The sequence below is a fragment of the Dipodomys spectabilis genome, unplaced genomic scaffold (assembly GCF_019054845.1).
Source record: "Dipodomys spectabilis isolate Male_0828 unplaced genomic scaffold, ASM1905484v1 ptg000499l, whole genome shotgun sequence".
Classification (NCBI taxonomy): Eukaryota; Metazoa; Chordata; class Mammalia; order Rodentia; family Heteromyidae; genus Dipodomys; species Dipodomys spectabilis.
In genome coordinates, this window is record NW_024871176.1 from 611,514 (window position 1) to 629,415 (window position 17,902).

At 44.5% G+C, this 17,902-nt stretch overlaps 1 protein-coding gene across 1 annotated transcript in view; it reads left to right on the forward strand.

Annotated features, from left to right (window-relative positions):
- Positions 1-725: 725 nt before the first annotated feature.
- Positions 726-17,902, forward strand: part of Sppl3 (signal peptide peptidase like 3) — an 83,482-nt gene continuing 66,305 nt past the window's right edge. Inside the window, exon 1 of the mRNA XM_042669633.1 lies at positions 726-966. Coding sequence (XP_042525567.1) covers positions 944-966 — 23 coding nt within the window. The 5' untranslated portion in view covers positions 726-943. The remainder of the gene's footprint in view (positions 967-17,902) is intronic.

Below are 17,902 nucleotides of genomic sequence, written 5' to 3' on the forward strand. Positions count from 1 at the left end.
AGAATATTTGCTCAAAAAAAAAAAAAAGCCACGAAGAAATCAACGTGGGAATGAAAGAATGCTGCGCTCGGCCCGCTGATGGACAGCTTTGACTGACAGTTGAGGACCCGCGGCCAGCTGCAGATGGTTGATTGAAGCCTGACAGCTGAATGGCAGCCAGCGAGAACGTGCACCGAGGCTTCTGATTGGCTGTGGAAGCAGCCCCCCGCCCCCCTCGGGAGGGGGCGGGAGTTTTGGGGGCGGGGGGAGCGGCTCGCGGCGGCGGGACGCCGCTCAACAGCCAGCGGCTGCGCCAGCCACGGTTGCCTCGAACCCCACAGCCGACGTCTCCGCGCAGGGGCCGCGCGCGAGGGGCGGGCCGCGCGTCACGTGACAGTGTTTTGGGCACGTGACTCGCGCGGGCCCAGGCTCGTCCCGCCCCCTCCCTCCTGCCTCCTCCCTCGGCGGGTGTGATCCGAGCGGCCTCGCCTCGCCGCCTAGCGCCCCCCTCAGCTCCCGCCGCCGCCGCCGCCTCCGCCCGCCGGCCATGTCCCCGGGCCGCCGCCGCCGCCGCCCGAGTACGGCGTTCCCGCGGCCCGGCGCGCCCTGAGCGCGGGCCCTTCTTGCCGTTCGCCCGCCCCAGGGCCCCCTTGTTCTCCGCGCCGCCGCCGCCGCCGCCATGTTGGGTTCAGAGCCGCAGCGGAGCCGCCGCCGCCGCCGCGGGTGAGGGAGGCCCGAGAGCGGAGCCCGCCCCGCCCCGGGGCCCAGGGAGCGGGGCCGCCTCGGAGCCCGGCCTCTCCTCGTTCCGTCCGTCCGTCCGTCCGCCCGTCCGCCCGCCTGCCGGTCTGCGGTGCCAGCCAGCGAGCGCCGGGCCTCGGCCGCGCCTTCCGCTGCTCGGCCTGAGGGAGCCCGCCGCCGCGGGGCCCGGCCCCAGCCTGCCGCGGGGCCCCCGGGAGGCAGCGCCATGGCGGAGCAGACCTACTCCTGGTGAGTGCGGGGCCCCGGGAGGCCGCGGGGCGGGGGCCGGGGGCCCGCGGGTGCGGGGGGGGGGTGCGGAGGAACAGGTGCGTGCTGGGGGTTTGTGGGACCGGGGGGGGGGTGCACGCCCCCTTGGCACCCAGCGGAGGGGACAGCAGTGAACGGCCGAGGAGACCCGCGTCCAAAGAGGGAAGGGGGATGGAGGTGGCGGTGACGGATGTCATGCAGCCATGGGCGGAGCAGGTGATGGAGAAGGAAGGGGCTCTTGGACCCCCCCCCCCCCGAGAGTGAGAATCCCTGTCGTTGGGAAGTTGACTCCGACGAGCACCCCGGAACTGACCTGTAGGGGTGACGCCTGGGGCAGGAGGACTCGGAAGGGTGGAGAGAGGCAGACCAGGGCAAAGGTGGGTCACTACTGGGCTGGAAGGTCTGGTGAGAACAGGTGATCAGAGGCAGAACTTCCAAGTGGAGAGTGGAGCCACGGTTTCTACTCCACCACCATGGGGGGTGCTGCTTAGCTCCAGCATGAGCTAAGGCAGAGCTGGCAAGGTGGGCTGAGGCCCCAGGAGCCAGGCAGGGGAGCCTCCTTGGATCTCCTCATTTTGGAAAAGGAAGGCATGGCATAGGTCTGTACTCTGCTCCTAGGAATTAAAGAGGTCGGGTGCCCTGGGCCAATTACGGAGGTGGAGGATCTGCAAGTTTGGGCGTCCTCTGTGGGACTTGGGAAGTTATTGAGTAGGACTGGGGAGCATATTTGCAGTTTGTGGGGTGACAACAGATCTCTGGAAGGAAGAGTTCGATGGCGAGGAAAGAGGGGTGTAAAGATGCTCTCTTGCAGAGGACGAAGGTACGTAAGGGAAGAGCGTAGAGGGAAGAAGCAGTAGAAGATTGTAGAGTGGGAATGGGAAACTAGTTGCAATCTAGAGTGGTGATTTAAAGATGCTTCATTCTTTGAAGCATGTGTGGTTTGGGACACAATTGTAGACTTTGCCTTCTTCGAAAACAGCATAACTGAATGGAAGAGTCATGGCGTTTGAATTTGGAAGAGCTGGTTTGGAGATCCAGCCCCTTCACTGGACACTGACTGGACTGACTGTTTGCTTTATAACTGGACAGGATAGTGAGTTCTTCATTCCTTTTCCCTTATCTGTAAAATAGGTGGATTTCCTTTATCACAGGTTGTAAAGATTAAATGAATACCTTTCTTTACCAGAGTACTTGACAAACTAGTGTTGTATTTTACTGTGAAGTGCCAAAATTAAATTCTTATTATGCTTAATTATGCTTATCATAGGCAAGCATAAAGGAAACAGATATTTGAAGATAAAGAATGGTTATAAGACAAGAATTCATGTGTCTTCACATAGGAAAAGAGGGTTGATGTTGAAAGATGATTAAGTCAGAAGAGAAACTTCAGTGATATCTGCACAGTCTCAAAGAGAAGATAACAGTTATGACTGAACATGTGTTTTAAAAGGATAAACTAATTTGATAGTTTTAAACAGCATCTCAGTGGCAGATGGTATGGAACACAGATTACATTTCAAGCCTTTTTTTTTTTTTTTTTGGTCGGTTTTGGGGCCTGAACTCTGGGCCAGGACACTGTCCCTCCACTCTTCAACTCAAAGCTAGCACTCTACCACTTGAGCCACAGCGCCACTTCTGGCTTTTTCTGCTTATGTGGTGCTGAGGAATCAAACCCAGGGCCTTGTGCATGCAAGGCAAGTACTCTACCACTGAGCCACCTTCCCAGCCTTCAAGCCTTGTGGACAGTAAGAAATGAAGATAAAGGTGAACCTGTCATATCTCTCAGTAACTCCCTGGAGTCCTCCATGAGGACTCCCAGCTGAATCCTCACTTTGCTGTTGTTACTGTACTGAGGACCTTGAAAAAAGCAGGAAGCACAGTGGTCAAGAACTAGGAAAGCATCTGGGCGTGACAGTGCATCCCTGTAACTCCAGATTTACTGGAGGAGGCATTAGAAGGATCTTGGTTCTAGGCCAGCCTGGGAAGAAAGTTAGCAACCCCCCATCACAACAAAGTTGGCAAGCTACCCAAGAGGCAAGGCCTGGGTCTTGTCAGTATTGTGACCCAACCTAACCTCAAGGAAAAAATTTAAAAGATAGCTAAAAAAATCAAAAAGGGTTGGGGGGCATGACTCTAGTTGTAGAGTCCTGCCTAGCAAATCTGGCTTCCTTTTCTCCTTTTTTTTAAAAAAAAAAGTAAATACAAGTCTCACTAAACTCCTTGATATAACAACTTTGTGTAATACCTTTGTCCTCTTCGGTACAGCACTTTGTCTCGCACATAGACTTTGAGCGAATGCTAGTAAATTTTCAAATGGTTCGTCTTTTGTTGAGATGTTAAGTACAAGGACAAGTTACAGAAACCAAGCGAGTTTCTGTCTAGTCCATGTACTTGTAAAAGAGTGCTTTTGATAATTTCATTTTCTGTGATTAACTATAAGAATGGGGAATGCTATTCCTAAGTACAGATAAAATAGTTTGTAGTAACACTAGAATCTTTTTTTGTGTGTGTGATACTGGGGCTTCTCATGACCTGGCCTCTCTGTCTCTGATCTTTAATGCCTATGGCCCTCACTCTACCACTTGAGCCACAGTTCTACTTCCGGATTTTTTGGTAATTAATTGGAGATAAAAGTCTCATGGAAGCTGGGTGCTGGTGGCTTATGACTGTAATTCCAGATACTCAGAAGGCTGAGATCTGAGGGTTGTAGTTCAAAGCCAGCCTGAACAGCAAAGTCTGTGAGACTTTTTTTTTTTTTGGTTCAATCATGGGCTTGGGCCTGGGTGTGCTGTTGTTAGGGTTATTTTTGCTGAAGGATAGTGCTCTAACACTTTGAGGCACAGCTCCACTTCTGGTGGTTAATTAGAGATAGAGTTTCATGTACTTTCCTGTTCAGACTGTCTTTGAACCTCAATCCTCAGATCTCAGCCTCCTGAGTAACTAAGATTACAGGTATGAGCCAAGACTGGCCCAATCCTGCTGAGCCGTGTCCAGCTGTGTTTTACATAGATTATTATTATTATTTTTTTTTTATCGGTCAGGGGGCTTGAACTCTGGGCTTGGCCTCTGTCCCTCAGCTCTTCAGCTCAAGGCAAGCACTCTACCATTTGAGCCACAGCGCTGCTTCCAGCTTTCTGGTGTTGAGTGGAGGAGATAGGAGTCTCACGGCCTTTCCTGCCCGGGCTGCTTTGAACCATGATCCTCAGCTCTCAGCCTCCTGAGTAGCTAGGATTACAAGTGTGAGCCACTGGCGCCCAGCACATAGGTTATTTTTAGGATAGATTCTTGCTTCTAGTCAGGGCTTGTATGTGAGCTGAGATTTGGGACTTTGGGACTTACAGTTGTTGCTAGCATTACAGGCATTTACTACTGCATTCAGTTCAGCTCCCTTTATTATAGAGACAGAGTCTTGTAGACATTTCTTCCCTGACCTGCACCTGCGCTCCTCCTAGACTCAGCCTCCACATAGCTTGGGATGACAGGCTTGCACCGTGTGTGTCCAGCTATCAGTTAAAATAGATCTTAGGAACTTCTCTGCCTGGGCTGGCATTGAATTGTGATCCTTCTGTTCTCTCTCACTTTCTATTTTATTTATTTTATTTTACTTATTCTTTTGTCAGTCATGGGACTTGGACTCTGGGCCCAGGCATCCTTCAGCTCTTCAGCTCAAGCTAGAACTCTACCACTTGAGCTGCAGTGCCACTTCTGACTTTTTCTGCTTATGTGGTGCTGAGGAATCCAACCCAGGGCCTCATGCATGCGAGGCAAGCACTCTACAACTGAGCCATCTTCCCAGCCCTTACACCTTCTGTTTTAGAGATTTAAGTCTTTAATTTGAAGCTGTGTGTTCCTTTTTAAACACAAAGTTGGTGATAATATTTGTATTCCCTCCTCCTTTTTTTGGTGGTAGTGGAGTTGGAACTCAGGCTTTATGCTTGCTAAGTAGCCACTCTACCACATAAACCATGTAGGTTCCCAGGCCCTTTTGCTTTCATCAGTTTTCAAAGAGTCTCTCTGTTTGCCTGGGCTATCTTGGGTCTGAATCCTCCTGTTTGTGCTTCCTGATGACAGGTGTGTACCACCTGCCTGAGATAAGATGATTGTGAAATTTTTGCCTGTGTTGGCCTCAAACCATGATACTCCCTTTCTCAGCCTCCCAAGTAACTAGGATTAATCACATGATATTTTTACTCATACACTGAGGAAGCAAAATGATGCATGTAGTGTAAACTACATTTATTAATTTGAGAAAACACTGTTCATTGTGTATGAGTAATTATAATGCAAGTTCTATGAGAAACAGGAACTTTCCTCTTTTTTTTTTTTTTTTTTTCTGGTCATGGGGCCTGAACTCTGGGCCTGGGCACCGTCCCTCAGCTCTTCAGCTCAAGGCTAGTGCTTTACCACTTGAGCCACAGCACCACTTCCAGCTTTTTCTGCGTATGTGGTGCTGAGGAATTGAACCCAGGGCCTCATGCATGCAAGGCACTCTGCCACTGAGCCACCTTCCCAGCTCAGGAACTTGCCTCTTGATGAACTCAATGCAGTACTTATATATGATTCTACTTGGACTGTGTTGAAAGTTACATTTCAGTACTATTTGTATAGGGGGAAAGGAAAGGAAGATAGACTGAACTTATTGAGTATGTTTCATTACCAAAGTACTGTCATAATAATTTTTTGTGTATTTTTAGTGCCTTAAGGTTTTACAAGCCTTGCAAAGGCTCAAAGAGTAACTTGCCCAAGGATAGAAATGGTAAGAAGGGAACAAGTTTAATACAGATTCTAATAGTGAATCTGCCCACTATTGTTGCCCATCATCACACCTTTCTAGCATTCTCTTCAGATGTCCTCTGTTCTCTACACAGTGGTTATTTTCTCAGGCAAATTCTGGTAGTCTGATGGTAGTGGCTTTTTGCTAAAGTTGGAGTAAGATCCAAGTTCCTTAGTGTCATTTTTGGGGGTCCTTTCTTATGTTTATCTCTGACAGATGACAGATAATAAAATGAGTTACACAGCCGGGCGCCGGTGGCTCACACCTGTAATCCTAGCTACTCAGGAGACTGAGATCTGAGGATAGAGGTTCAAAGCCAGCCCAGGCAGGAATGTCCGTGAGACTCTTATCTCCAATAAACCACTAGAAAACCTGAAGTGGCGCTGTGGTTCAAGCAGTAGAGTGCTCACCTTGAGCTGAAGAGCGCAGGGACAACGCCCAGGTCCAGAGTTCAAGCCCCACGACCGATACACACACACACAAAAAAGAGTTACACAGGAACAAGACCCTTTCTGTTTTGGTACTTTTCTTCAGTGTCTGGCATTATAATAGGTGGTTGGTAAATTTTTACTGAACAAATGAATGATTATATCTTTGTTACCTATCTTAAGATCTGATTTCAGGGCTGTATTATATTGTGCTAAATTTGAGAATACAGATCAGCTAAACTAATGGAAGTCAGTCCTAATTTAAGATTATTGTTTTGTATCATTGTATCTGACATGATCATCTATGATCATCTGCAATTGCAGCTGCTGGAAGTTTTTCAGAGAGAAACTAGTTGAAAACATATGTCTAGGATTATAGACTTTAGAAGATTTGCTCATTATTTTAAAAGCATGTTTTGCCTATAGTTACAGTGCTATGATAATGTTGTTTGGGTGATGTGTGATTTAAACTAAAATTAGCAAAGCTCACACCATGAATTTGTATTTAAATCATTTCCCTCAGTGTTTATTATGAAGACTTTAAGGGGGAAGAGATGGAGTTTGTAACCTTATCATTCTGTAATTATCAAGTTGTACTATGAATTTAAATTCATGGTGTTGATATTTCTCAAAATTTCTGTATGATCATTTGTTTTAGAGATAACAAATGCTAGTGAGTTATGAGAAAGTGTATAGTTCTATGTAATTGTATTTAAAACATTTTTTTTATTATGTTTTGTTTGTCATGGGCATGGGGCCTGAACTCTGGGCCTGTCCCTCACTCAGCTCTTCGGCTCAAGACTAGCACTCTACCATTTGAGCTACAGTGCCACTTCCGGCTTTTTCTGGTTACGTGGTGCTGGGGAATTGGACCCAGGGCCCCATGCATGTAGGGCAAGCACTCTACCACTGAGCTACCTTCCCAGCCCCATATGTAATTGTATTTTAACATCAGTAACATTAATAAATTAGTTCTTAGCATTTGTTTTTTTCTGTGTGTGCTATTCCTAGGGCTTGAACTCATGGCCTGGGCACTGAACTTTTGTGCTCAAGGCTAGCAAGTGATCTACCACTTGAGCCACAACTTCTGACTTTTTGATGGTTCTGGAGTTTAACGGTACCTCCTTAGAAGTTAACACGCTATATATTGGGTGTATAAATAAGAAACAGTTTATAAAGTTTGAGTTTCAGTGACACATTTCAAATTCTGAGGCATGTGTTCTAAAATTTTAGTTTCTTGGATGTCTAGAGGGACTCTGGGTGACGAAACTCAGTTTTGGGTTTTTTTTGTTTGTTTGTTTTTGGTGCCAGTCCTGGGGCTTGAACTCAGGGTCTGGGCACTCTCCCTGATTTTCTTTTGCTCAAGGCTAGCACTCTACCACTTGAGCCACAGCGCCAGTTCTGGCTTTTTCTCTTTATATGGTACTGGGGAATTGAACTCAGGGCCTATGCATGCAGGTAAGCACTCTACCACTGAGCCACCTTCCCATATATTTATTCTATCTTTCTCTCTATTTATATTTTGCCAATCCTGGAGACTGATCTCAGGGCCCTGGGCACTGCCCCTGAGCTTCTTTTGCTCAAGGCTAGCACTCTACCCCTTGAGCCACAGCTCCACTTCTGACTTTTTCTGTTTATGTGGTACTGGGGAATCGAACCCAGGGCTTCATGTATGCTAGGCAAACACTACCACGAAGCCACATTCCCAGCCCTTTTTATATTTTAAATGTTTTCTGTAAATGTGTCCTAGTTGTTTTTAGGTGGTTGTAGATTAAAATAAGTAGACATAATCACTCAAGAAGTATTTAATTCTTAAATTTCCATTTGGAATCACTGTGTTCTGGTTCTGTGTAGGATCAGGAAATCACTAGTTCGAGAGCAGTTTCATCTCTGGTTAACTGGCCTGGCCTTTTCGTAGTCCCAGTGTTTTGTTTTATGCAGATGCTGTTCTGGTCTTCCACAGCATGTTGGAAGGTTCAATGAGGTAATGTTTGTAGAAGTGCTTTGTAAATTTTGCTAAGTGCTGAATAAAGGCAAGCTGTTTACTCTACATTATTTGTTAGATTCCCTTAGGTTATAGATGATGTTTAATTATAGGAAAGTTCAACCAGCATTTAAACTTTGGAGATGTCCGTTTTATTAAAAATGCCAAGTAATACCATATTCAAAGAAAAAGATTAGTTTGGAAATCATCATTGATTTATTATCTTTGTTTGTTTTGTTTTTTGGATCCGGTCGTGGGGCCTGAACTCTGGGCCTGGGCGCTGTCCCTCAGCTCTTCAGCTCAAGGCTAGCTCACTTGAGCCACAGCACCACTCCGGCTTTTTTCTTTTTGCTTATGTGGTGCTGAGGAATTGAACCCAGGGCCTCAGGCATGCAAGGCAAGCACTCTACCACTGAGCCATCTTCCTAGCCCGATTTATTATCTTTGAATAGTCATAAGGTCAACATCTTTTAGTTACAAGTTTCAGAATCCATCACATTGAAGAAAAGCAAGGGAAATCATGAATAAAGATTTTTTTTTTCAGTCCTGGGGCTTGAACTAAGGGCCTGGACACTGTCTCTGAGCTTCTTTCACTCAAAGCTAGCATTCTACCACTTCAGCCACAGCACCACTTCCAGCTTTTTCTGTGTATGTAGTGCTGAGGAATGGAACCCAGGGCTTCATGCATGCTAGGCAAGCGCTCTACCAGTAAGCCACATTCCCAGCCCTAAGATATTTTTTTATGTGATAGTTTTGTTTTGTTTTTTTGAAGATAGTTTTCAATTTCTTCAAAGAATAGTAAGTAGTGTGGATAAATCTTACCCTGAATTTCTCTGTAGTTGCACAGGAAAGTTTTCCACCTTTCTAACATCCCTGAGGAGGGGTGTGTGTAGCAGTTTCTTATCTGCTTCCTTATTCCATCTAGTCTGTGGGGCACACCCACTTCCCTTCTTCCAGTCTGGGCTTCCTTCTTGACCTAAATAGGCTATGTCCAGTGAAGTTTTTCTTTGTTTCTACAACCTGGTTATACCGTGGTCTTACCTAAGTACAGTGCCTGACCTTGTTTTGTTGTGTCTTTCTTAATTTTTTTCCCAGCATTGTCTAGATTGACCTTCAAAACTTGACTAAGTCTTTAGACTTTGACAACCTATACTTTAATGTGTGTGTGTGTGTGCACGCTTGTGTACACACACACACACACATACACACACACACACACGCATGCTTGTTCCCCAGTACTGGTTTATTTTTATTTTTTATTTTTATTTTTTGTTGTTGGTCATGGGGCCTGAACTTTGGCCTGGGTGCTGTCATTCGGCTCTTCAGTCAAGGTTAGCGCTCTACCACTTGAGCCACAGTGCCACTTAGATTTTTCTGCTTATGTGGTGCTGAAGAATTGAACCAGAGCCTCATGCCTGCAAGACAAGCACTCTACCCCTGAGCCACCTTCCCAGCCCCTCAGTACTGGGGTTTAAACTAAAGGCCTCTGTTCTACCACTTGAGCCACAGCTCCCCATGTGGTTTGCTGATTAATTGGAAATAAGTGTCGAGTGGACTTTGCTTCTCAGCCTGGCTTCAAACTGTGATCCTCAGATATCAGCCTCCTGAATAGCTAGGATTATAGGCATGAGCCACTCTCACTAAAATTTCAGTCTGTACTTTTTTTATTTTTTGTGCCAGTCCTTGGTCGGTGCTCTCCCTGAGTTTTTGTGCTCAAGGCTAGTGTTCTGCCACTTGAGCCACAGCTTTACTTTTGGCTTTCTGGTGGTTAATTGGAGATAGTCTCAGAGGCTTTCCTGCTTGGGGTGGCTTTGAACCATGATCCTCAAATCTCAGCCTCTTAAGTAGCTAGGATTACAGGTGTGAGCCATTAGCACCTGCTTTCAGTATATACTTTAAAAAAGAAATACTCTGCTTATATCTATAGCCCTTCTCTGATGTTATAAACTTTTAGATATTTATGGAAGTGGCACTGTATGAAGCTCAAGTGGTAGAGCACTAGCCTTGAGCTGAAGAGTGCAGGGACAGTACCCAAGCCCAGAGTTCAAGCCCCACGACCAACCAAAAAAACCCAAAAAACTTTTATTTGTTTTTTTTTTTTTTTTTTGGGTCCGGTTGTGGGGCCTGAACTCTGGGCCTGGGCGCTGTCCCTCAGCTCTTCAGCTCAAGGCTAGCGCTCTACCACTTGAGCCACAGCGCCACTTCCGGCTCTTTTCTTTTTGCTTATGTGGTGCTGAGGAATCGAACCCAGGGCCTCATGCATGCAAGGCAAGCGCTCTACCACTGAGCCACCTTCCCAGCCCCCAAAAAACTTTTAGATATTTATACTCACTTCTCAGAAATGCTTACAGAAATACTGTTAGTAAGCATTAGTTGTAAAGAACAGGTTCTCTTTATCTTTGCCTTTAAATTAGTGCAGACATTTTTAGAAATGCTACCTGGCTAGCAAAAGGTAGTTGAAGATTATAGATAGTCAGTTACTGAGAGGACAAAGAGTGAAGCACCACTATGGAAGCTTGGGAAAGTCAAACTGAGAATGGAGTGAGAAGACTTAAAAAGTTGAATCAGAGGTAAGGTAATTAGGAAAATGTAGCAGCTCAAGAAAATAAAAAGCACAAAAGATGTTCTAGGGGTAGAAGTGTTAAAAGCTGTGGGTTTGCAAGGGAATGAAGAAAAAACAGGCTATTGAATTTGTAAAGGAAGTCATTATTGAAAGTGTACTAATAAAGATCAGAGTAGTGAAGGTGAAAGCCAAATTAGGGGTGGGTAATGAAGACATAAAGGTCTCTTTTGGGTCCTGACCATTTGTTTGGGAAAATAGATCACAGGGAAACAGGATGCTTTTATAAGCGGCAGGATCTATAAAGATTTTTTGTTTTTTGCTTTTAAATAAGAAAGGAAATTGTATATTTGAAGGCATGGAGAAGATGATCTTGGAATTTTTTTTTAACTATAGCTTAAATTAGAGATGTTTATCCTTAATTATTATGGCTATTTAAAAGTTGTCAGCTTAGTGTGGGGGATGCTTAGTATGTGTAAGTCTTTTTTTTTGGTCAGTCGTGGGACCTGAACCCTGCTCCTGGACACTGTCCCTGAGCTCTTCAGCTCAAAGCTAGTGCTCTACCACTTGAGCCACGGCACCACTTCCGGCTTTTTCTGCTTATATGGTGCTGAGGAATTGAACCCAGGGCCTCATGCATGCAAGGCAAGCACTCTACCACTGAGCCACCTTCCCAGCCCCTGTTATCTTTTTTTCTTTTTATTTGCTACCAGTCTTGGGGTTTGAACTCAGTGTCTGGATGCTGTCCCTGAGCTATTTTGCTCATGGCTAGCACTCTTCCACTTGAGCCACAGCTCTACTTCTGGTTTTTTGGTAGTTAATTGGAGATGAGAGTCTCATGGATTTTCTTGCCCCAGCTGGCTTTGAACTGATTTCCTCATCTCAGCCTCTTGAGTAGCTAGAATTACAGGCATGAGCCACTGGTACCCGACACTAGTCTTTATTTCTTTTGGTTGTATGTGTATGTTTATGTGTGTCTGTGCACACATGCTCATGTGCATGTGTACTGTAGGTACATGCTAGTCTGTCCTTGAGCTTTTTGCTCAAAGCTGGTGTTGTAGCACTTGAGCCACAGCTCTACTTTGGCTTTTGGTGGTTAATAGGAGATGAATCTCAAGACATTCCTGTCTGGGCTGGCTTCAATCCACAATCTTTAGATCTCTGCCTCCTGAGTAGCTAGGATTATAGGCATGACCCATCACCACCTGGCTTCTTTTGATCTTTTTTTTTTTTTGTCACTAATTCTGGTTGTATTATATTTAGATGTTCTGGTTTCTTTTATAATGCCTGAGTATGAAGTTCAACCTCTCTTAAGTCTGACTTCCAATGCAATATGGCCTTGTGGTCCTGCTCTCTTTTCTTTTTTCTTCTGATCCTGGGATTTGAACTCAGGGCATGGGAACTGTCCCGGAACCCCTGAACCTCTTTGTGTTCAAGGCTAACATTCTACCACTTGAGCAACAGTGCCACTCCTGACTTTTTTCTGAGTAGTTTGCTTTGAACCATGATCCTCAGATCTCAGCCTCTGAGTAGCTTAAGTTCAAATGATATGGCCAGATTTGCCTTTCTAATAATCCTGACAGCACCTGGAGAAAGCAAATGGCTCAGGAAAGAACATCTAAGGGAAACAGACATTTGTTTGTAAAGGATTGGTTCTTGAGTGGTCTTTATTTAGTTCTGGTAGTTTTGAACTGGACCATAGACTGTTACCTATTTATTTGTACTTTATCTCCCACACAAGCATACATTAAATAATATGGCACATACTACTTTTTTTTTTTTTTTTTTGTCCGTCGTGGGGCCTGAACTCTGGGCCTGGACACTGTCCCTCAGCTCTTCAGCTCAAGGCTAGAGCTCTACCACTTGAGTCACAGCGCCACTTCCGGCATTTTCTTTTTACTTATGTGGTGCTGAGGAATTGAACCCAGGGCCTCATGCATGCAAGGCAAGCACTCTACCACTGAGCCACCTACCTTCCCAGCCCACTACTTTTTTTTTTTTTTTCAGTCGGTTGTGGGTCTTAAACTGTCCCTCAGCTTTTCAGCTCAAGGCAAGTGCTCTACTCTTGAACCAAAGTGCCATTTCCGGTTTTCTGGTGGTTAAATGGAGATAAGAGTCTCATGGCGTCCAGCTTAACCCACTTTTTAAGTGTTCTTTTCAAATAGTTGTGCAAAGGGATTTCACTTCAACATGTTCATTTATGTGTGTCATGCTTTTTTTTTTTTGACAATCATAGGGTTTGAACTCAGAGTCCTGGGTGCTGTCCCTATACTTTTGTGATCAAGACTAGCACTCTACTACTTTGTCTTTTTTTTTTTTTTTGTCGGTCATGGGGCTTGAACTCGGCCTAGGCGCTGTCTGTGCGCTCTTTAGCTCAAGGTGAGCACTCTACCACCTTGAGCCACAGCGCCACTTCCAGTTTTCAAGTGGTTTATTGGAGATAAGAGTCTCACGGACTTTCCTGCCTGGGCTGGCTTTGAACCTCGATCCTCAGATCTCAGCCTCCTGAGTAGCTAGGATTACAGGTGTGAGCCACCAGCGCCCAGCTGCACTCTACTACTTTGAACCACAGTTTCACTTCCAGTTTTGGGGTGGTTAATTGGAGATAAGGGTCTCATGGAGGGCTGGGATGTAGCTCAGTGCAAAACGCTTGCCTTAGCAAGTTCAACATCCTGTGTTCGATCCCCAGTACCAAAAAAGAAAAGACCAAAAAAAAAAAAAAAGGGTCTCACTCTCTGCCCAGGCTGGCTTCAAACTGTGATCCTCAGATCTCAGCCTGCTGCCTGGGCTGGCTTTAAACCGTAATCCTCAGATCTCAGCCTTCTGAGTAGCTAGGATTATAGGCATGAGCCACCAGCGCCTGGCAGTACAATGGATCTTAATGAATGTCAGGCTTTCCACCATTCTTCACTCTCACCGATCCCATCCTCATCTTTCTCCTCGTTTCCTATTCCACTGTAAGTGTGTACATTGAGCATTTATGGTTGTAATCAATCTTCTTTCCATTGTTAGGCCATCCCTTGTGGGAGTTTTAGGGTTACAGGCGTTAGCTGCTAGCGCCTGGCCCATCTTATCCTCTCCACACCCCCCCTTTTTTTTTTTTTTGCCTAGGGCTTTGAACTCAGGGCTTGGACACTGTCCCTGAGCTGCTTCTGCTCAAGGCTAGCACATGAGCCACAACACCACTTCGGGCTTTTTCTGTTTATGTGGTATGAGGAATGAACTCAGGGCTTCATGCTTGCTTAGGCAAGCATTCTACCACTAAGCCACATTCCCAGCCCCATTTTGTCCCTTTTAAAAAAAACACATTTTCTGGAGCTGGGAAGGTGGCGCAGTAGTAGAGTGCTTGCCTTGCATGCATGAGGCCCTGGGTTTGATTCCTCAGCACCATATAAACAGAAAAAGCTGCAAGTGGCACTGTGGCTCAAGTGGTAGAGCTCCAGCCTTGAGCTGAAGAGCTGAGGGACAATGTCCAGGCCCAGAGTTCAGGTCCCACAACTGACAAAAACAAACCAAAAAAACCAAACACATTTTCTGCTGGGCACTGGTGGTTCATGCCTATAATCCTCGCAACTCATGAGGCTGAGATCTGAGGATCGTGGTTGGAAGCCATCCTGCCTGGGCAGAAGAGGCCCCATGAGACACTTACCTTCAATTAACTGTTCAAAAACCAAGCTGCGCTGTAGCTCCAAGTGGTAGAGCAAGCACTAGCCTTGAGCAAAAGAGTTCAGGGACAGCGCCCAGGCATTGAGTTCAAGGCCCATGAGTGACCAAAAAAAAAAGAAAGATTTTGTATTCAAGTAATAGACTACCTCTTCAAGTTATGACCATTATACAAATATCTTGTTTTATTCTTTCTTTGAATTAATAAATTGATGGCCTCTAAATATTTAAAATACCTATATAGATATAAATGCATTTACAGATTTTACTTACAGTTTCACCCTTCCTAAATACGCAATTTTAGGTGCATATTTTCACCATCGCACATTTAGATTGGATTTAAAGAAATACTTTTTTTTTGGTTGGTCGTGGGGCTTGAACTCTGTGTTTGGGTGCTGTCCCTCAGCTCTTCAGCTCAAGGCAAGCGCTCTACCACTTGAGCTACAGCGCCACTTCCAGTTTTTTGGTAGTTTATTGGAGATAAGAGTTTCATGGACTTCCTGCCTGGGCTGCTTTGAACTGCTATCCTCAGATCTCAGCCTCCTGAGTAGCTAGGATTACAAGGTGTGAGCTACCAGCTCCCAGCTTTAAAAAAAAATACTTTTATTGTTATAATTTCCATTGTTAATTGTCTTGGTTGCTTTTTCTGACTTCTTGATTTGTGAAAGTGTTCTCTTCATACTTGTTAAATTTTTCTTGTAGTTTCAAATTTATAAATTCTTCTTGAATTCATTTAAACTTTAGAACATATTATCTCCCTTTATTTTTTATCAGCTTCTATGTTCTTGTCATAGTTTTTAATTTTTCCTATTTTTCTGTATAAATGGCATATATAAATCATGCTTTTTGTCATATTCTTCAAGAATTTTCAGTTGTGTTCTTTGGTAATAGTTATACATGTTTTTCTTGATACTTTTAAGGCAGCAGCATATTAGAAATGGAAGCCTCTTGTCCTCTTTATTTTTCAGTTTAAAAATTTTAATATACTTAGACATTTGAAAAATGGTATTTTAGCTATGTTGAAATTAACTGTGTAACGTGGTAGGGATGAGAGGTGTGTGTGGGGACATGTGAAGGAAGGGATGCCATTGCCCAACAAGCATTATTCTCATAACCTGACTTATGAAATTGTAGCCCCCTTTGAACAACTCCTTAAAAATAACGATAAACTAAATGCTGGGTGCCAGTGGCCTCATGCCTGTAGTCCTAGCTACTCAGGAAGCTGAGATCTGCAATTAGAAGCCAGCCTAGGCAGAAAAGTCCCCATGAGACTCTTATCTACAATTAACCACTCAAAACCCTAATGAGCACAAAGAGGCACAGGGACAGTGTCCAAGCCCTGAGTTCAAGCCCCACAACTGACAAAAAAAAAGAGAGAAAAAAAGACCCAGAAATAGTTCTTTAGAATGCTTGATAATTTTGACAAAATCCTGGCTCTCACCTCTTAAAAATTTTTTTTCTTTTCACAAGAAACTTCCTGTGAGGTATATGGAACTATACACTAGCTGGAAACTAGCCTCAGAGCAATATACTATTTCTCCTTTGTTGGCCACTGGCTCAGAAAATCACGTTCCTTGCATTTAAAGCTGTATTTTATTTTTTTTAGCTGGGTTGGAGATGTAAAGGTTCGAAGCTAGCCTGGGCAGAAAAAACAAGACTGTTTCCAATTAATCAGCAAGATGCCTGGCTGAAGGGCTGCCAGGGGCTAGAGAGAAGGTAGACTAGGGATGAACTCCTAACATGTACAGGTATTCTTTGGGAAAGAAGAAAACATTCTGAGATTGATTGTGGTCTCTGAATTCAAGCCCTGGTTTTTATCTCCAACACGCGAAATAGACTTTTTTTTTGGCCAGTCGTGGGGCTTGAACTCAGGGCCAGGTCACTGTCTCTGAGCTTCTTTTGCTCAAGGCTAACACTCTTATCACTTGAGCCACAGCACTACTTCCGGCCTTCTCTGTTCATGTGGTACTGAGGAATCGAACCCAGGGCTTCATGCATGCTAGGCAAGAACTCTACCACTAAGTCACATGCCCAGCCCCTTGACTTTTAAAAATAATAGAAGCTTGTTTTGCTGTTATCTTTCTTTCCTGGTCCTAGTGTTTTCATGCCCTTTAAATCATTTCTTGTCTCTTGTTGAATTAGTATTCAAAAAGGGGAATTTAATATATCTTGGCTTGATATGTGCATATTTTAAATTTTATAGACGTAGCAGTGCCTCAATCTTAGGTCAGAAGTAAGTAACAACATCATCTGATATAGGCATCAAAAAACTGGACAATTAGGAGACTATTCTTGCCAGTACTTTTTTGGGGGAGTACTGGGGTTTGAATTCATAGCCTTATGCTTATTAGGCAAGTGCTCTACTGCTTGAGCCAAGCCCTGGCCCTTTTTTTGCTTTAGTTATTTTTATTGATAGGATCTCATGCTTTTAGCCTGTGGTTGCTTCTCACAGGAGATGCAGTCCTCTCCCTATATCTTCTGCATGCTGAATTTGTTCTTTGAGTTGTGCTTTTGCTAACTTTTTTTTTGGCCTAGATTAGCCTCAGTCTCCCAACTAGCTGGGATTACAGGGTTGTGCCACCATGTCACTCTTTATTTTTGTCTTTGAACCTTTGCATGTTCCTTGGTGATTTAAAAAAAAACAACAACAAAAAACTAGAGGCGAAGGCTGGGACAGTAGCTCAGTAGTACAGTGTTTGTATTACATGCATGAGGCCCTGAATTCGATTCCTCAGCACCATATAAACAGAAAAAGTTGAAAGTGGTGCTGTGGCCCAAGTGGTAGAGCACTAGCTTTGAGCTGAAGAGCTGAGGAACAGTGCCCAGGCCCAGAGTTTAAGCCCCACGACCGACAAAAAGAAACAAAAACTATAGGCCTCTGGATGATGTATTAAGCTGGTAATTTATGATTTATGGGGTTTTGTTTTTTTGTTTTGTTTTGTTTTTTGGTTGGTCGTGGGGCTTGAACTTTGGGCTTGGGCGCTGTCCCTGCGCTCTTCAGCTCAAGGCGAGCGCTCTACTGCTTGAGCCACAACTCCACTTCTTAAGCTGGTAATTTATGGACAGCAAAGTTTTAAAGGCTAAATGCTATCAATGAACTTGAGAAAAAGCAATAACAAGTAGAAGGAAAAACAATGATTAGCAGATGTAATTAGACCATAGAGGCAGAGACAAAGATTAGAGTCCCACTGGAGCATGAAGTAGTGACATCAAATGGAAAATAAACCCAGTTTCTAGAGAATAGGTAACTAGACCAGTGTCATCTTACAGAAAAGGTACAAATGACCTTGGACATATCTGAACATCCAGTTTTGTGTTCAGTTTAGATTTACTACGTTGATAATGAATTAGCATTTAGTGATGGGTAGTCTTTGTTTCAATATTTATTTAGACCATCTTATTTGGGCTTTAGAGACCTTGTTTCTCATCAGTTAAGTTACGATGCCTCTCTCGCTCGCTCGCTCTTTCTTTCCCTGATTATGTATACACATACAAAATTTATAAGAATT